General features: G+C 39.3%; 1 protein-coding gene across 1 annotated transcript in view; it reads left to right on the top strand.

The window, feature by feature from the left end:
- The window catches only part of Aldh (Aldehyde dehydrogenase), a 55,704-nt gene that overhangs the window by 5,546 nt on the left and 29,053 nt on the right, over window positions 1-21,105 (top strand). Inside the window, exons 2-5 of the mRNA XM_068366852.1 lie at window positions 6,935-7,039; window positions 8,388-8,528; window positions 9,490-9,736; window positions 20,210-20,397. Coding sequence (XP_068222953.1) covers window positions 6,935-7,039; window positions 8,388-8,528; window positions 9,490-9,736; window positions 20,210-20,397 — 681 coding nt within the window. The remainder of the gene's footprint in view (window positions 1-6,934; window positions 7,040-8,387; window positions 8,529-9,489; window positions 9,737-20,209; window positions 20,398-21,105) is intronic.

Genomic DNA, 21,105 nt, shown 5'->3' with positions numbered 1-21,105 from the left:
GGGATGAAAGTAAAGATTGAGATTTTCATGATTAATTTATGGTACGGGTAAAATAAACTTAATTACAATAATAAGAATAAGCTTTTGCACTTATCTTTAAGGCGATAGAGTGCTCGCAAACTTATTTTGTGGAGCAATTAGGAACCAGGACCGGTCCGAGTTTACAGAGGTGACACAAAAGAGAGCTTGTCCGAAAAGTTGCCGGCTGTAACGAGTGTTGGGAGAATGGGTATAGAATTCCACATTGGTGTCCGAACGAGGGGAAACTAGAAACTTGAGAAGATATATGCGGTTGGTATATGTTTCATGTTAAACCAAACAGTGAGGAACATTGTTGAAAATGTACTACTTGGGCTTTAAAACCAGTATTTTCTGACAAAGATCACATTGCAAGGCTTAAATTAGATTGTGATGAAGAATGACATACCCGTGGAAGTTCGTTAGGGGTTGTTATGGCCTATTGAAAGCGTCCCTCCCTACTGATCTGCTAGACTGGGGTTCGAAACCCTCTCAAGCCCGAATCCCGATACTTTCTTGTAGCGTCTGCAGCCTCACCATCCTTGTGAGCTGAGGACCAAGGATTTTGGGAAGTCTATAGGTCTACCTGCTGGGTCATCACTCATCAGCAGTCATTGCCTGGTCCTCTCTGGTCCTAACTTGGGTGCTGACCTTACGTATGTAGATCTAGGGCATTTTTCCGGCTAGCTAGGACATTATCACTGCCCCTGGCCACTGCCATTCATAAGTGGTCTTTAAACCTTTGTTGTAGTAAGTCAAGAGTGGAAGAGAGCACATAGATAAAAGTTCTCTCTCTCTCTCTCTCTCTCTCTCTCTCTCTCTCTCTCTCTCTCTCTCTCTCTCTCTCTCTCTAGCTGTTTGATTAACATTTTGCTTTTATTAGTTCATGAGATTTGCCCTTCAGGCGCTATATCTATACCTGGTGTAATTGATATTTCTTAAGGGTCTGAACAACTAACCAGTGTTATGTTTTGTTAGTAAGATGGATCGGCATAGATAGCCTACACTAGGCCTATTGTTTTTATTCGTTTTAACAAAAATTGATTGGATTCCTTGTTCGGTGGCTATATCTATTTTGATATAGCATTCTTATATTTAGTGAAATAAAAAACATGGCCGGGAAATATGTATTGATAGTTGCATACCCAAACTTAATGTTATAACTGAAGAAGAAATGGAAGGTACATTACCAACTTCCTTTGTGAAGTAGGTGGTAAGGATGCAGTGTTACACGGAAAGTAGTTTTGTTTAATCAGGTGTACCATAGGTCTGGAACTTTTGCAGTACAGTATAAATTTACAATTACACCTCATGTTAATACGAGGTATTTGTATTTGAGCAGTTGTGCAAGTTTCATGAGAATGTGCAATGGTTAGGTAGAAAGGATCTTCTTCCCTTGTAATTGCCATGTGATGTGGTTGTAAGAATAGTACCACCTTAGGGCATGCGTGTCGTAGAAAGTGACCTAAAGGACAACTACTATTATGGAGTGTTTCTTTTTATCAAAAGGCTAGGCCCATTGCCAATAATTGGAAATTGCTACCTTGCAATTTGATTATTTAAGTCAAAGGTTATGGTCACCGCCAATAACAGTGGTTGATGACTGCATGGGCATGCAATCGTAAAAACCCTCTGCTAAATTATAAACCATGCCCACTGACCCCTTATTGTAGAGATAGTGATGGGAAAAAAAAAGATCCCCTTCTCTGGTAAGAAACCATAGGGTTAGTGCATATCTCCTTAATTTGAATAATTTCCCCACAACTCAAATGAATAATAGACATCAGCTTTCATAGTGAAAAGGGATTATGTTGGGATCCATAACCAAGGGAAGATTAAGTAAAAAATTAGTTTCTCATTCTGTTTTGCTTTCTCCATCTTAAGGCTCAATACTACTAGGTATTCTATTAGTTTTGTTCCAGCTGTGACCAGATTGTGGAATGATCTCTGTAATCAAGCAGTTGAATCGGTGGAACTTCAGGAGTTTGAACTTGCAGCAAATGTTATGTTGAACAAGCCGACTTAAGTCTCATCATAGTTTTCATGTGACAGATCTATTTTAATGTTACTGATTTAAAGATAATTTATATTTTTTATTCATTACTTCTCATATATTTTTTATTTCCTTATTTCCTTCCTCACTGGTCTATTTTTTTTCCTTTAAAACCCTTGTGCTTATATCATCCTGCTTTTCAAACAAGGGTTGTAGCTTAGCTAGCAATAATAATAACAAGAGTTTCCAGAAAAAAAAAGTTGCAGGGAAGAAAGTCTTGGATATAGCAAGATTGTGTGAATAAAAATAACCTTAAGTAATAATGCTATGATTATTGGTGTAAAAGATACTGTGTTATATGAAAGGTATTTGAGATTAAATTAAAAGAAAAATGTATGGTGCCAGTATAACATAGGCCTAGGGATTTTAAGTTGTATATTCAATTTCACCTCTGTTAATATGGCCCTTCTTGTATTTTTTATTTACATGGCAATTGATTTTCTATTGTCCATTTTTCCCTGGAAACACCATTTTTTTCACAAAAAATAATTAACTCATTTCCTTGATAATAGACCCCAACAGCTGCACGCAATGGCTAGTGGAGAGGGGAGCCTGAGCCTCCCCTCAGTAAGTATGGAGACTGATTTAGGTCAGGTTGTGACTTGTGAGGTACCTTAGGTTAGTACACATTCCCATAATTTCCTTACTAATATTTTGGTAGTTGAATCGGTAGAACTGAAGAAGTTTAAACTTGCAGCAAATGTTTCTATGTTGAACAGGATGACTAGAGTTTTTTATTGTTAATATATGAAATTTGTTTTGATGTTGGTACTGTTTTTAAAATATTTTATTTTAATTGTTCATTATTTCTCAATATCTATTTATTTTCTTACTTCCTTTCCTCACTAGGCTATTTTTCCCTGTTGGAACACTTGGGCTTATAGCATCTCACTTTTCCAACTAGGGTTGTAGCTTAGCTTGTATCAATAACAATAGTAATCCATCCTTATTGAAAAGGAATCACTGATACCTGGTTCTATTATTAGTGGGAAATTAGGTTGATTATTTTTCTAAGCAACAACTAAGCATTTCTGGGAGAAGTTGCATGGAAAAATTTGATTAGAAAGATCAAGGCTATGCAAATATAACCTAAAGAGTCATAGTAACAGGGTGAAATTGTAAATATTTACCATTAACCATTGTATAGTGGATTTCTGTAGGTAAACTAGGCCTCTTGGAAATTAACATGAAATATAGGTGGTAAATAATTACCCTTAATGCTGGGAACAATGAACCTTGAAATGTAATGTTCTTTCCTAACCCAACTTTGGATGCCTTAGTTAAGGGATCCAAGTAAGACCTTTATGTATCGATGAACAGCGCACAACCCAATAGTAAAGACAATATACCACTGCTTAGGGTAAGCATTATTTCTTTTGCATATCTTGATGATGGTTACTTTTTTTTAGAGAAGGGCTACTTAGTAAATTAATAAAGACAGGCTATCCTATATATTGTATACATTACTACAGTATCAAGCTGACAGAGTCTAGAGATTTTGAATAAATACACTACTTAGATAGAACCTGTGCGTTTCTAATAGGCCTAGTGTTTGGGATTGAGATCATAGTATATTTCCAGAGGGCCCAGTACTACCTTCAACTGAATTTATTGTGTGTGTGTGGTGGGATATTGTTTAGTGTTTGTTTTGCCAGTTATGTTGGTAGGGCTCCTTTTCTAACTAGGTAAGGTACATTCATAGGAGGTTGGAATTATCATATATGGAATTAGGCACTGAATAACACTGTACTAGATATGTCATAGAATACACTATACATACAATGGTTAGAAAAGAAAAGGGATATAGAAATATGAACAAATCTTGATGATGATAACATTTAAGATGATTTTAATATGCATAAAAAGAATTTGTCAAAGTCCCTTCAGAAAATAAAAAAGTACTGTATAAATAACTAAAACTATGGAGTACAGAATTTACATAACGGATAACTTTATTAACAAAGAAGTATTACTGTATGTGATTTATTGCAGTCTTATGCCTGGTAAAGTTGATAAGAAACCTACGAGAGGTTAGAAGTAGGCCTCCTTGGTTAGGTTAGGTTTATCCCAGGCGAGTGAAATACGCCTTTGGCTTCTTTTGCACAATGTGTCAAACAATTCCACAATCTTAAATGGAAAATTTATCAATATTGCACAGGTAATGCACCATTCAAGGTAAAGCAGTCCACAGGCTAGCTACTATTAGACTATGACAGATGTGCATACAATAGCAGTCCCAGTAGCTCATGATGGAGTTGAAAATTTCTAAGGCACTAGCTGTAGTACGGCACTTAAGTAACTCTTCATGTTATAAAGTAGTGTATGGTAGGTCTTTGTAATACAGGTCACCATTGACCTCCTTTTATAAAATAACATATTATATGGTGTCCATATGCAAAGCTTCCCAAATATAATATGGAGAAAATTAAGAGTTGAGATTGAAAAAATACATTCTCTCTCTCTCTCTCTCTCTCTCTCTCTCTCTCTCTCTCTCTCTCTCTCTCTCTCTCTCTCTCTCTCTCTCTCTCTCTCTCTCTCTCTCTCTCTCTCTCTCTTTTTATCTTAAATTTTGTCTATGATGCCTACATTGCCAATATGGTGAGCCAATGTGATGTATGGCACTATAGTCAAGCATTAAGACCTCAACAGTCTTTTAGAGATTTGGACCAGATGTCAGAGTGATTGTCCTCATAGGACAAAACAGAATATGATTGAAGCTATTGACTCATTGGAGGTGGTTTAATGATTAAGAAATGCCCTTTCTGTATGTTCTCACCTCCTCCAAGGTTGTCGGTAAACTTCATTCTTTATCTGAAGTGTCGTATTTTGGACATTGGTTATATGTTGATCTTATTTCCATGATCCTATTAAGACGCAAACTCTAAGGACTTCAGTATCCTTTTTTTTTTTCCTTCAATGAGGATGACCTCCATGGTTACATGTTAGGTCATTTGTTGTACTCAAGATCAAGGAATTCATCCTTCTGATTCTTGCCTCTCTCCTCACCCAAGTAATCAGAAGTTTTTATTATATTTTCTTTTGTCTTAGACAGGTTATTACTATAGAGCTTAGATTATGTTTGGGGTAGAGTTATCTTGCTTGAAGTTAGTTAAAAAGGCTTTGATATAATATGGATGTTGCTGCAATCCTTATGGAGGTAGTATGAAGATGACAGTCCACATTTACATGATAGTATTTATTTCGAAGGTCACTCTTGATATGATTTTGGTTGCAAATCATGGTCTAGTCACAAGGAGGAATTATATGGTTTCTTCCTCATCATTGTCAGTCTTCATATTTTGGGTGCTCTGAAGGTAGGCTATCTAAAATATCCATTTCCACTTCAAACTGCTGCCTTGGTCCTTTTGTATAATTTATCTGATTAGACATGAAGTATAAACTGATATTTTATTGGCTAGTGCTTTCTGCTAGATTTAGGATTTTCTAAGGCATGGTATGCTGACTTCTGATATTAAGTTTTTTTTTCTCTGCATACAATGTTTAGTTGGGTAGATATGAAACTATGGCACAATGACACCAACCATTTTTTATATAAAATCATTTGTCATTGTTATGTACAAGTGCTTTGTCTTTCCACATATCAGGATTTTTTTGGGGTAATGAAGAATGAGGATTTAGTGAAGGCTCGAATGCTGCTCTGGGCATTCTCGGTGTTGACCTCTTTAATCTGCTACTTAAAGTAAAGGCAATCTATGATTATTTTGTTTGGGAAAAAAAAGATTTGTGGTATTAAAACTTTGTATAGTATCCCAATGATTTTGGACCCCACTGATTTTTGACACGTTCCTTTCAAGAAGTAAGGTCTATTGCTTTCATTTGTGGTTAACCAGCACTATGATTTTTTATTTGTCTTTACATTTGAATCTGCCATAATTCTTTTTATTTTAGATTTTTCAAATATGAAATTAAGTGGATTTGTAAGTTCTTTGGGTGATTAGGTATAGTTCTGTACATTATCTCTATTCTGATACAGTCTTCTTCAATTGCTCTTCCATAGAACTGACTGTCTTAAGCTAAAAAGTGTTGTTCTGAAACTTGTACAGTAGTATGAGTCTAAGGTAATCTGGGTGGATTTTGACAAGTATGCATGTGCTTTTCAGAACATTGTGGAAAAGAAACTGAAGTTTACTAGAAAACTTTGGCTATGTTTTGAAATTGTTTAATGATTATTGCTGAGGGTAAATATTATACAAAGGCAATTTTTGATAGATTTGAGTAGTATAGTGTGAAACACGAATAATGATTAAAATTGGGTAGGATTGCCATTGAAAAGGGATTTTGACGAAGGAAAAATCTATTTCTGGGCGACAGACCTGTGTCGCCTAGTGAAGTGCTCCTTATAGCACCATTTCTAAGGTATAAACACTGCTAAATATACCAGAGAAAAAAGTTGCATGGAATGCCAGGAATAAACCCAGCTCGCTCACTCAAATAGAGTGTAGGTATAGTAACTGGGGCGTGTTAGAACCACTACCAGAGGTCTCTTACCAATTAGTTCTCTCCTTCCTCAATATCCCCCGATACTACGAAGTGCCGTTCTACACCCAACTACTGCCCGCTACTACGACTATCCCCCCGCCCCTACCACTACCCACGCTTCTTCCCTCATTCCTTTTCTAGCACCAGTGATAGGCAGACGCGTTTTTATTTTTCATTTGAATTAGATACAGAATGTTTTGTCGACTGTAATTTTCATGGTTTTACTTGAAACCCTAATGTGGCTCATACTACCAATCCTGTTTATATTTTCTTGTTTTACAGTCCTGGCTAATTTGTGTTCAGTGTTTTGTTGGGGTTTGAGTTTTAATTAGCATATTTTGATTTATGTTATATGTTTTTCAGATCTTCATCAACAATGAATTCCACAAATCTGAAAGTGGTGCTCAGTTTCCCACAGTCAATCCAGCAACTGGAGAAGTCATTACCTTGGTGGAAGAAGGAGATAGGGTAAGTGTTTTTTTTTATTTCTTCATTAGCATTCAAAGTAATATACCAGCATCAATATGAGTTAGCAGTGATTGTTGACATTAGGTTGAGATAATTCATTCAAATTTTGGCCACCTCTCTTAGCGAGTTTGGCCGTACTATAAGTTGCATGGTTCAGTTGCTGACTCTCATCTTGAATTATTGGATAAAAGTTTGCGATCTGTTAAATTTCTTATTCCTGATCTGAATATTAATCTTTGGCGCAATCGTTCAGTTAGCTCTTTATGCATGTTGCCCAAAATTTTTCATTACAGTATTATTATCCCGTACATAGCATGAGGTAAACATTTAATTTCATCCCGTATATATACTAGTTATACAGTTGGTTCTAACAGTTTTGTTTTCTTTGTCATAATGCTCAACACTAAACAGTATCCAGGTACCAGATTGTGAAATGATCTTCCCCATCAGGCAGTTGAATCTGTGGAACTTTAGAAATTCAAACTTGTTGCAAATGGGTTTATATTAGATAGGTTGACACAAGCTTCTATTCATAGTTTATATATAACAGATCTTAAGATATTTTTTGTTCTTTATTAATTTCTAATCATATTTATATGTTTTCTTATTTAGATTCCTCACAGTGCCTCATGAGGCTATTTTACCAGAGGGAATTTTCATGAAAATAAACTACTAGCTAATTGTTTTAAATCCAAACAAAAGTTCAGATATGTCCAATTGCAATTTCATTTAAGTGATGCTTTTCTTGTGTTAAACATGTAGCCAATTTTATATCTGGTTGCCTCTTTAGGGGAATGCGACTTTTACTTTTTTCTGTAAAATGCAGTAATATTACAAGATATTGCACATCCCTTTTGTGTCTATATGCATTGCTATTTGCCTTTACTCTCTTGTTGACTGTTCCCATTGTTATTTTCAGCAGTCGAAAAATAAGAAATAAAATTCATGAAACATAACCTTTCTTTTTAAAACAAATCAATACAATCCAGCAGTGTGAAGTCCAGAACTGTGACTTTTTGATATAGTTAAAGTAGAGCATTGTAGTTTGATATGTTCTCAGTGATTGTCATTTGAATATTTCTATTGATTTTTTTTCCTAAGATTACTATGTATTTTTGAAGTAGTATTGTTAGAGAAGTTGGAAACATTAATGATATACAAATTAGAATATCAAGTATGCAAATAGAAATATGTCTATAATAAATGTTCATTTAAGTCATTTATTGTCAGTTATGGAGTAGATACATACACCGCTGTATATTTACTTACCCTTTATAACCTTAATTAGCTAATTTGATTTTTATGCATGGTTGATCACCATTACAGTTCTCCCTACTTTTTTCCCTAGGCTGATGTTGAGAAAGCAGTGAAGGCAGCCCGAAAGGCTTTTGCCTTAAACTCTGAGTGGAGACAGATGGATGCATATGATCGCGGTCAACTTCTCAATAAGCTGGCTGATCTTATGGAGCGTGATAAGGTTTACCTGGCTGTAAGTACTGTACAGTATACCATAATAGTTTTGAATATGAGTTAAGTTACATGCAATCCATAAATAAGATGTTTTAGTAGATATATTTTCACCATAAGACTTTCCACAATTTTGTCAAGATGTCTTGACAAATATGCAAAAGTACCGACAGAAAGGTATGCAGTTGCATAAAATGACTTAGAAACACAGCCTCCATTATTTCAATATTTCTTATCTTCAACTTTAATTTCTTCTTTTATACTGTATACTTTGCTCATTTTTCATTTTTTCCAAGCAATTGTGATATCTTAGGTATTTTTATTTTCACCAAGCAGTGTTCATGTTTAATTCCATTACTGTCAACATTTCTTTTTCCTTCACCACATTTTAGCATCATCCTTTTGCCTGTACACCTGGCTTTTTTTCCCCTTCAGTTGCCTTTTGTATATCTTATTCTACCAACATGTTCATTTCATAACCCTTTCCTGATGTTATTCCCCGTACTTTTGCAGCTTTTTTTAATGCTATTTTTGCGTACATATTTTTATACTCCTTGTTGATATTGTCATTTTTCAGTTCAATCTTTATTCTTGACTTTTTTTTACTATTGTATTAACTTGAAGCAATTTATTGTGTTAAGCAAGCATTTCCCAATATCACTATTCAATATTCATCTTTGATTTTTTTTCTCCATACTTTTCATCATAATAAAATCAAACATTTGATTCTCCACTCCTTTTGGAATGATAATTATTGTGTCCCATATATTTCTCCATGATAAAAAAGATATTGAAATTTTTGTTTTAGTATGCACTTGTTGACATATATCTAATGTCATTTTTTGCTGCATTAGGACAAGATTTAGATAAGACTACAATACTGTTTAAACAAGGTTTATATTGATTACATTTTAACATAAAATTTCTCTAAAGTGTTAATTGATGTATTGAAAAATTTAATTTTTTCTTTTTGCTTTCCCTAGAGCTTAGAAACTTTAGATAATGGCAAGCCATACACAAACTCTTACATGGCTGACGTTGAGTTAAGTATCCGTAATCTGCGTTACTTTGCTGGCTGGGCTGACAAGATCCATGGTAAAACCATCCCAACTGACGGACCCCACTTTGCTTATACCCGTCATGAACCGATTGGTGTTTGTGCTCAAATCATTCCATGGAATTTCCCACTCCTTATGCAAGCATGGAAGTTTGGACCTGCTCTTGCCACAGGTGAGTAATTGAAGTATTGTACTTTTTTCATAACTAACCTGTCAATCATGTTTGACCCCTCTCCTACATTCCCAACTACCCCAAGTACAGTAATTTTATCTTTTAGAAAGAGGCAAAAGAGCCAAGGCAGACTGTTCATATGTTTTTAGTCAAGTGAGTGGTCATAATCTCCATAGGTCTTTGATTGTTAGTTTTGGAAAGTGTTCTTATATCACTGTTCTTATTTGCTTGTTAGTTTATTCAGGTCTACTTTTCTTATAATCTTCGGTCCTCTTAATTTAAACTTAATTGAAAAGTGCAATGAGTGTTATTCTTACATTCAATGTATTTCATTATATTTTTTCCTTTAAATTCTTTTCATAAGGAACTGTAAGATTTTTGGTACAGATCAAAGTACTGTAGTTTGTTTACAGGGAAGGGGGGTAATTTTGTCTGGTTGCCCCTGGTTTATTTGCAGAATCTGGGTTTTAGTATTTTGCATTACTTTTGTTATCAATTATTGTATACTTCTAGTATAAATTATATTGTAATCACATCAATTTGAATTTTCAATTTTTCAATATTAATCTTACCCGATAATCATGTAGCTGTCAACTCCGTTGCCCGACAGAATTCTACGGAAGGGATACGCCAGCGATCGCTATACAAGAGGGGGGTGTACTCACCAGCGCCACCTGTGGCCAGGTACTGCAGTACTTCTTGTTGACACCACCTCAATTTTTCCTCTGTCGTGCCTCCGGCTAGACCTACATGGATACGCTGTTGATTCTGGAGTTTTTGCTCACGATTTGGTGATGTATTTGCTCTAGAGTTTAGCTTTCGCTATTCTTTAAGTTTTATCATTAGCTTAGCTAGCTTTTGGAATTAATTTGATTAATTATGGTGACGAAGAGAGTATGAACTCTCTTTCACTTTTAAATGGCCGACCCTTCCCTTAGACGGAAGTGTTGGTGTCTAAGAGAGTATAGACTCTCTTTCTTAATTTTGCTTAACAAAAGTTATAGATTTATTTTATATCTCTCCGCCTTTTATAGGCCTCTTCGATTAACTTCCTTTTATTATAAACTTATTAAAATTAATTTTTATATTTGTTTATATTCGACCTTTCCTAATAGTAGGCGGTCTTTTCTTGGTACCGAAGTTAATTAACATTGAGCCCGTCATTTCGGTTTTACCTGTTAACATATTATGCTATTTTAATGTTTTTGAAAGAATTTCTTTGATAGTCTCGTGCTGTTTTCAAATTTGAACTAACGTTTTGTTTTGTCTCTGCAGTTGTTGACGTTCAGAACGTTCAACTTGCGCTCTATCGTTACGATAGAGAGAGAATTTTCACGGTGTCACGTTGCAGTAAGAGTAAACCGTTTCTAGCGTTTTGTTCATTCTTTCTTAGCTTAATGGTTTTTATTCTAATAAAGGAACTTTTTATTTGGGAAATCTTTCAGTTTTTTTCCTTTAACAATAATATGTTTTAACGATATATATGATTGGGCTCTTCTCTCAGGTTCTAAGTCGAGAGAGAGAGAGAGAGAGAGAGAGAGATAGAGACGGAGGGAGAGAGAGGAGGATAAACGTTTCGTTCAAGCGAGTAACGTTGTTATCGTTTTTGCTCTTCTCCCTAGTCTCTTTAGGGGAAGAAGGTAAACGTTTCTAGAGTTTTATTCTTGTTCTCAAGCTTTATGCGGTGAGAGATTTTAAACGTAGTTTATTTGATCTAGTGTTTAGTCTCTTTCCAGCCACTGAATTATTTATCTTTCATTAGATTTTTCTGTTACATTGTAATTCTGTTTTCGCAATTACTAACTTTTAAGGAAGGATAGAATTGCGTGTTTCAGGTACAAACCACTTAAAGTTTCGAGTTCAGTGAAATAAGTGCAAACAGAAAATCAAAAGTGATAAGTGATAAGCGCAAAGTGTTACAGTGTTGCGTTCGAGGGTTCGTCTGTTCGTGCCAGTTGTTCGCCTAGTCTGGGACCTCTTACAAGCTCCCAAGCCCAGGGGAGAAGTAATGTCGAAGGACTTATGGGTTCAGCAGGCCTTGATCGACGAACAGACGTTTTCCCTCCGTGGTTTCGGGTGTATCTACACACGTTGCCGACGTGATCACCCCACCCACACAAAGACGAGAGAGCCCTTTTATTCCTCGTCTGCGGAAGAGGTTTCTCGCAGAAACCATGGACCAAATCTTGCAGCTTTTAAGTGCAAGTCGGTCCCTTCCGCACAACTCCAACTCCTAGGTGTAGCCATTAGCCCTGGGTCAGTTCGGACTTGCTGCAGTACGACAACTGCACACCTCCCAGAGAGGCAAGGTGGTATCGCAACAGGCAGTAGCTCCGTCTGTTGCCGCACCAGCTGTTTTAGACCCTCAGTCTCAACGGACAGTAGCTCCGTTTGTTGTTGTCTTTCTTAAACTCTAGTGGTCTATGCTGCAGACAATGCAGTCTCAGCTTGCGGTGTTGATGCAGGAGTTTCAGGCAGAGAAGGTTAATACACCTCCTCCTGCGAACGCTCCTCCTCCTCTGCGCAGTACAATCTGCCAGACGTATGAGGTTGAGGTTCCTCAAGCTACCTCCATGCGTGAGCTGCCGCGTTGGGAGTTGCCAGATACCAGCGCTGTGCAGCAACCTCCACTTTCCTTGAGGCAGGAGCCTCTTACCACGCAGCAACCTCCTCAACAATGGGGGCAGGAGCCTTATGCTTTACAACCTCCTCTACCCTTGAGGCAGGAGTATCTTGCATTACAACTACCCTCGAGGCAGCTACCTCTTGAGGTACGACAACCTCTACCATCTTTGAGGCAGCCACCTCAACTCTCGCAACAACCACCTCCACTTTCCTCGAGGCGAGAACCTCAACTCTCGAGGCAAGCACCTCAAGAACCTCAACTCGTGAGTCAAGAGCCTCTCTCTGCGCAGCCACCTCAACCCTTGAGGCAAGCGCAACTCTTGAGGCAGGAACCTCATGCTATGAGTCAGCCACCTCAACGCATGCATCTGCCACTTTCTCCTCAGCTTGAGCCTCTTCCCATTCAACTTGAACCGCAGTCTATGCAGCATGAGCCTCTCTCTGCGCAGCTACCCCCTCAACCCTTGAGGCAGACGCAACTCTTGAGGCAGGAACCTCACAGGATCAAACCATGAGGCAGGAGCCTCATGCTATGCGGCATCCTCCTCAACCCATGACGCAGGAGCCTTATGCTATGCGACATCCTATGGGCTCTCGTGGCATGGTTGGTTTCGACCTGGCCTTTCATTAGAAGGGGCTAGTGTTCGATCCCAAGTATGAGGTAGAAATTTATTTCTATTTGAACACGATGTTGTGTTGATATTTATCCATATTGACTCATTAGAGGTAATTTGAATGAATTACTACCAATTGTGTCACGTGGTGGCCCGGGGAAATCTGGTAAAACTCTCTGGTAAAGAGACTGATGTCTCACCAGATAAATCCTCGGACAGCTAGATTAGTGTCAGGTTCAGATTTCTTTTAAGCAGCATGAGCCTCATCCCATGCAGCATGAGCCTCATCCCATGCAGCATAAGCCACACGCCATGCAACATGCTCTGCTTACCTTACAGCATGCTCTACATACAGCATGCTCTGCATACAGCATGCTCTGCATACCTTACTGCATGCTTCTCAGTCACACATCTTTGGTTGTTGCCAACTCACTAGACTGTCAAGCAGTTTCATAACGTTGCCTTCTAGTCTGCTGCTTTTGCACCAGTGAAACCCTCACTGAGAGAACTTAGCTTTTCTCGGATATGGTCCCTGTAGATGAGAAAGTGCTATTCTCCCTCCTTCTGATATTCCCTTGAGGACTCTGTCATTTGGAGAGGAGCCTTTAGCTGCGTAGCCTCCTATGGACTTTTATTTAAGCATAACATGCTTCCAGGGAAGGTAATGGTTCCACTAAAGTCGCTAACCCCGTCTGTTACCACACCTGCTCCCATAGACCTTGAGCTGTGTTGCAAGACATGCAGTCCAAGCTTAGTCCTTGTTAGAGGATTTTTTGTTTACGGAGTCAGTGTGTCACTGGGAAGACGTTCAACAACCAGCAGAAGTGACTTGTTGTGACGCAGTGCGGCAACCTCAGCAACCCGATAAGGAGTTGTCTGTACGACCCAGACAGTCTAGACAGCTTCGGGTTGTCACTGTACTTCCTCGCTTCCCCATGGTTGACAGTTCACAGACTGTGCAGCAGTACCATGATCTTGTGTCCGGCTCCGTCAGACGACTGGCTTTTAAGAGCTCCCACAAGTCGTCGCTGTCTGGAGATTCTCAGATGGACTATGGATCTGACCAAGGAACTGGGCCTCCTGGTCAATTTTGAGGAGTCCCAGCTCGTCCCATCCCAGACCATTGTCTACCTGGGTATGGATCTTCAGAGTCGAGCTTTTCGGGCTTTTCCGTCGGCCCCAAGGATCTTCCAAGCCCTAGAATGCATCCAGAGCATGCTGAGAAGGAACCGATGCTCAGTCAGGTAGTGGATGAGTCTAACAGGGACACTTTCATCGCTGGCCCTGTTCATCGTGTTAGGGAGACTCCACCTCCGCCCCCTTCAGTATCATCTAGCTGCTCACTGGATAAAGGACATGACGCTAGAGACGGTCTCAGTTCCTGTTTCCGAAGAGAGGAGGTCTACTCTCGCGTGGTGTAAGAACAGCTTTCTTCTCAAGGAAGTCTACCTTTGGCTGTTCAGAAACCCGACCGCCGTCTCCTCTCGGACGCATCAGACACGGGCTGGGGTGCGACTTTGGACGGACAGGAATGCTCGGGAACATGGAATCAGGAGCAAAGGACACTTCACATCAATTGCAAGGAGTTGTTGGCGGTTCATCTGGCCTTGATAAACTTCAAGTCCCTCCAGCTTAACAAGGTGGTGGAGGTGGACTCTGACAACACCACAGCCTTGGCTTACATCTCCAAGCAGGGAGGGACTCATTCGTGGAAGTTGTTCTAGATCGCAAGGGACCTCCTCATCTGGTCAAAAGATCGAAAGCTCACGCTGGTAACGAGGTTCATTCAGGGCGATATGAATGTCATGGCAGATCGCCTCAGCCGGAAGGGTCAGGTCATCCCCACAGAGTGGACCCTTCACAAGAATGTTTGCAGCAGACTTTGGGCCCTGTGGGGTCAGCCAACCATAGATCTGTTCGCTACCTCGATAACCTAGAGACTCCCGTTGTATTGTTCTCCGATTCCAGACCCAGCAGCAGTTCACGTGGATGCTTTTCTGCTGGATTGGTCCCATCTCGACCTGTATGCATTCCCGCCGTTCAAGATTGTCAACAGGGTACTTCAGAAGTTCTCCTCTCGCAAAGGGACACGGCTGACGTTGGTTGGCTCCGCTCTGGCCCGCGAGAGAATGGTTCATAGAGGTACTGCAATGGCTGGTCGACATTCCCAGGACTCTTCCTCTAGGAGTGAACCTTCTACGTCAACCTCACGTAAAGAAGGTACACCCAAACCTCCACGCTCTTCGTCTGACTGCCTTCAGACTTTCGAAAGACTCTCAAGAGCTAGGGGCTTTTCGAAGGAGGCAGCCAGAGCGATTGCCAGAGCAAGGAGAACATCCACTCTCAGAGTCTATCAGTCTCAAGGGGAAGTCTTCCGAAGCTGGTACAAGGCCAATGCAGTTTCCTCAACCAGTACCACTGTAACCCAGATTGCTGACTTCCTGTTACATCTAAGGAACGTAAGATCCCTTTCAGCTCCTACGATCAAGGGTTACAGAAGATGTTGGCAGCGGTTTTCCGCCACAGAGGCTTGGATCTTTCCACCAACAAAGATCTACAGGACCTCCCTAGGTCTTTTGAGACCTCAAAGGAACGTCGGTTGTCCACTCCAGGCTGGAATCTAGACGTGGTCCTAAGGTTCCTTATGTCATCAAGATTTGAACCTCTCCAATCAGCCTCTTTTTAGGACCTCACATTAAAAACTCTTTTCCTCGTGTGCTTGACAACAGCTAAAAGAGTAAGTGAGATCCACGCCTTCAGCAGGATCATAGTTTTCACATCTGAAACGGCTACATGTTCCTTGCAGCTCGGTTTTTGCTAAACGAGCTTCCTTCACGTCCTTGGCCTAAGTCGTTCGAGATCCCAAGCCTGTCCAACTTGGTGGGGAATGAACTGGAGAGAGTACTTTGCCCAGTTAGAGCTCTTAGGTACTATCTAAAAAGGTCTTAACCTTTACGAGGACAATCAGAAGCCTTATGGTGTGCTATCAAGAAGCCTTCTTTTCCAAGGTCTAAGAACTCAGTTTCTTACTATTCAGGCTTCTGATTAGGGAAGCACATTCTCATCTGAAGGAAGAAGACCTTGCTTTGCTGAAGGTAAGGACACATGAAGTGAGAGCTGTGGCTACTTCAGTGGCCTTCAAACAGAACCGTTCTCTGCAGAGTGTTATGGATGCAACCTATTGGAGAAGCAAGTCAGTGTTCGCATCATTCTATCTCAAAGATGTCCAGTCTCTTTACGAGTACTGCTACACCCTGGGACCATTCGTAGCAACGAATGCAGTAGTAGGCGGGGGCTCAACCACTACATTCCCATAATCCCATAACCTTTTAACCTTTCTCTTGAATACTTTTTATGGGTTGTACGGTCGGCTAAGAAGCCTTCCACATCCTTGTTGATTTGGCGGGTGGTCAATTCTTTCTTGAGAAGCGCCGAGGTTAAAGGTTGTGATGAGGTCCTTTAGTATGGGTTGCAGCCCTTGATACTTCAGCACCTTAGAGTTGTTCAGCCTCCTAAGAGGAACGCTGCGCTCAGTAAGGAAGACGAACTTATTAAAGGCAGAGTAATGGTTCAAGTCGACTTCCTTACCAGGTACTTATAATTTCATTGTTATTTTGAATAACTGATAATATGAAATACGGGATACTTAGCTTCTTGATATACATGTACACTGGTTTTCACCCACCTCCCTGGGTGTGAATCAGCTACATGATTATCGGGTAAGATTAATATTGAAAAATGTTATTTTCATTAGTAAAATAAATTTTTGAATATACTTACCCGATAATCATGATTTAATTGACCCACCCTTCCTCCCCATAGAGAACCAGTGGACCGAGGAAAAATTGAGGTGGTGTCAACAAGAAGTACTGCAGTACCTGGCCACAGGTGGCGCTGGTGAGTACACCCCCCTCTTGTATAGCGATCGCTGGCGTATCCCTTCCGTAGAATTCTGTCGGGCAACGGAGTTGACAGCTACATGATTATCGGGTAAGTATATTCAAAAATTTATTTTACTAATGAAAATAACATTTTTCTTAATAATGGTCTACATATAATTGATGTCTGGTGTTTTTTGAATTTCAACTGTGTAACTAATCCAAATAATAACTTATATTGTATAACCAATTGTGGTGTATGTATAATGGAGTAATTTGTTGCTGCCTTTATTAATTGTGAGTGGTGTTTTGTGAGTGGTGTTTGGTCAGCTGCTTAGTGATCACACCATGAAAGGAAAGGTATACAGTATACAAGGCATACTTTAGTTGAAAGCATTCTGCTGCTGAAATCAATGCTGTTACTGCTTCTGAGACTTCATGTGTGCTTGTTTTGTGGATCGTCCTCTTCTCTAATATCCGGTTAAGGTTAATTATTACCGGTCTACCAGTGATGAGTCTGTTCCTTCTACCCTGGCTGCTTTATTTTCAAGAATATTTTTCTTCTCACCTTCAGTTCCTGCTTCACTTACTCTGTCCCATGGTGATGGCTCGCACACATTTCCAGTGCAACTTTATGCCCAGCTGTCTTCTCATTTTTCAGTTTTATATTGCCCGGTGTCGGACAGTTTTCTCACACAGCTTCTAAACAACTTTTAATTTGTGTATGTATTTACTCAAAAAAATTTCTTCTTTGGAACTTGCTTTGTGCAACTTCCTGCACTATCTTTTCGTTTGCTGTATAATTTTTTGATGCTGTCTGTTTGCTGTGTTGTTATGCCTTTATTGTCTGCTGGGATCTCAGTTACTTCTGCTGAGCCTGGTTTTCTTCAAAATCTGTTGTACTGACATCTTCCACTTCATGTTCTTTATCTTGTGTGAATACTGGTGCTGCTATGGATGCTCTGCTATTGCTTGATGTCCAGCCCTGAAATGCACTTTGTAAGTATGATGCATTCCACTAGTAAACCTGATGAAAAAAAAGCCTTAACTTTGAGTTCCCACTTTACTGATTGGCACTGCTGAACCCAGCAGCCTGGAAACAGAACACTCAAATGCCTTGCAGAGAATGGTTATGCCTTCCCTCCATTTGACTTGATCAGACAAGTTTTAGTTAAGGTGAGGACCTGGAGACACAATTTTTTCCCGCATTACTTCAGACTATTAACTTTACTCGTGTAGGTTATCACTTGAGGTTTCAAAGGTCATGTCTTTTCCAAGAACTCTGCTGTTGTCATTCCCTATTCCTGCCTAACTTTGACTGTCAGTCTGTTCTGAAGTTGGTCAGGTTCAAGAGTTGAATGTTGTAAGATGGGTTATTAACAAGAAAGTGGCAATCTCTGCATTACAGGATGGCCCTTTTACAAGTCTTAGGACTATTTTCCAATAAAACGGTTTCCGTTTTCATTGATTTTTCTGCCAACAAGAATACTCAAGTAAGAATAACCGTCCATCAGGTTTGTCACTCTCAACTACCTCATCATTGGAAGAAAAGTATTAAAAATTCATCCCCTGTAAATTCAGATGACTGGTTTTATATGAAAAAGTTTTATGTTGTGGATGTCTAGCTCCTACATGAAAAATCTAAGTAAAAATGTTTTTACTTATAGATTATTGGGTTAGATTTAATTAGTTCCTATGAAAGTACAAATTTTTCTGGAATATGTTGCGTATATGTGGAATTACCCATTATATTTCCTGTGTTAAATTGTTATTGCTATTAGATCTATTATGTTTGATAAAAGGGCAGATCTCATAATTACCTGATCCATTAGTGGCCAAACAGATTGTTCTTTCCTGATACAGTATATATATGTATGTAAGTATGGATGAATGGATGTGACCCGATCTGGGTTGTATTGGGGTTCATTCAATTTAGGAAGACATGAATGGAGGGGGATTTCATGCACAAATAATAGCCCTTAATTATGATAGAGTTACGTTCTAAGAAAAAGCCCTCAGAAAAATGGTATTCGGTTCGGTAAACATGTTGGCACCTGTCCTCCTTTTAGTGACACACACTATGGGCCTCCAAACAAGACCGCCTGTCCTATATGTCCTTTTACTCAAAGGCCCATACATTGGTGTGGGTATGCCTATCATGATTGGTTGTTCTACGAGATCTTTCTTCAAGAACCAATCGGGAGGGAGTTTAGTGACTCTGATGCCCACACCAATGCCCAAGCAGCCCTTTAACGGACTTTTGAGTGCCAAACCACAGCCTCTCCGTTATTCTCTCTAGAAAAGAGAAAAAATCGTTGGCACTCAACCAGGCCAGTCACAGCCGCCATTATTACGATCAATTCATATGTATGTATGTATGTATGTATGTAATGGGTTTGGTTAAGATTTTGTGTAACTTTTTCTTTATCACTAACGTACAATGTTTTAAATTTATGTAATTTGTCTTTAAAATGCTAAACCATAGACAAAACAAACATTGTACTTGGATTAGAATTGGGAGCTGAGACAAAATTCTCTATCATATTGTAGGTTATAGGTTGGCCAGGGCACCAGCCACCTGTTTAGATACCACCACTAGAGAGATAAGGGGTCCTTTGACTGGCCAGACAGTACTAAAATGGATCCTTCTCTCTGGTTACGGTTCACTTTGCCTACACATACACCGAATAGTCTGGCATATTCTTAACAGATTCTCCTCTGTCCTCATACACCTGACAACACAGATTACTAAATAATTCTTCTTAACCACCGGGTTAATTGCTGCACTGTAATTGCACAGTGGCTACTTTCCTCTTGGCAAGGGTAGAAGAGACACTTTAGCTATGGTAAGCAGCTCTTTTAGGAGCACACTCCAAAATTATACCATTGTTCTTTAGTCTAGGGTAGTATCATAGTCTCTGTACGATGGCCTTTACTGTCTTGGGTTGAGTTCTCTTGCTAGCAGGTACACTATCGCACACTATTCCATCTAATTTCTCTTCCTCTTGTTTTGTTAAAAGTTTTATAGTTTATATAGGAAATATTTTAATGTTGCTGTTCTTAAAATATTTTATTTTTCCTTGTTTCCTTTCCTCACTAGGCTATTTTCCCTTTTGGGGCCCTTGGGCTTATACTATCTTGCTTTTCCAACTAGGATTTTAGCTTAGCAAGTAATAATGATAATAATGATATTGGAATGTGATAATTCTCCTGAAGATTGGGTTGACCTCTACCTTTTCACCTACTTTACATTTACATGAAGCAGATTTAGTGGCTTTAGAATTGTGTAATGAAACTTTAAAAGGGTGATTTTTTTCATTGCAGGTGAATAATTTTTATATGCAAATCTATTTCAGGTAACACTGTGGTGATGAAGTTAGCTGAACAAACGCCCCTGACAGGACTATACGTTGCTAAACTTGTAGCTGAAGCAGGATTTCCCGCTGGTGTTGTCAATGTCATACCTGGTTATGGTCCAACTGCTGGTGCTGCACTTGCCTCTCATATGGATGTAGACAAAGTTGCATTTACAGGATCCACACAGGTTTGTTACTGGTTAGCTAAATTCTAGATAAGGTAATTGATAGTGAATGGAATTCTCCTAGCATTGTGCTGTGAGGTGGTGTTGGCTATGTAATTAGTTGCTACTGAATGCTGCTGTTACAATGATCTTGTGTATTTTTTATCAAAATGTAATTTAATTTGGTTGAATCAACACTTACGATAATTCTTCTCAGTTTTCTCAGGTTATCCCCTCATTACTCTCCTACTCCCCACCCTATTGTTCTCAGCCATGTCTCTCTTGGTCCCAACAGTGTTTTAGTGCCATTTTTACACCTTACCCAGTGCAATCTAGGTATTATTAAAGGGCCTGCAGTTTTTCTCAATCCTGTATCTCTTGCTTTTTATACTGAAGTTTACCTTTCTTCCATTTTGGTGTCCAACCTTTTTTAACATTCTACAACTCCCCCACCTCAAGTAATAACACGACACTGGATGCCCTTCCCGGCTCCAACTCTTGGGTTTTAGGGGCAAATTCCTTGCCTCCATGTCTTCCTAGGTCTAATCTTTCCACCTTTTTGTTCTTACACTAAATACAAACCCTCATTCTTTACTATAGGAGATATTCTAGCGCGAGCTGGAAAGTATGTCAGAAAAACCTTAACAAGGTCGTTAACGACCGGGCCGGTAGTTATCCCCCTGTTGGGGGTGGGGGACTGCCGGCCGGTAGCTATGGAGTACCTTCAATCGA

Source organism: Palaemon carinicauda, chromosome 44 (genome assembly GCF_036898095.1).
Source record: "Palaemon carinicauda isolate YSFRI2023 chromosome 44, ASM3689809v2, whole genome shotgun sequence".
Classification (NCBI taxonomy): domain Eukaryota; kingdom Metazoa; phylum Arthropoda; class Malacostraca; order Decapoda; family Palaemonidae; genus Palaemon; species Palaemon carinicauda.
This window is presented reverse-complemented; position numbering and strand designations above follow the sequence as displayed.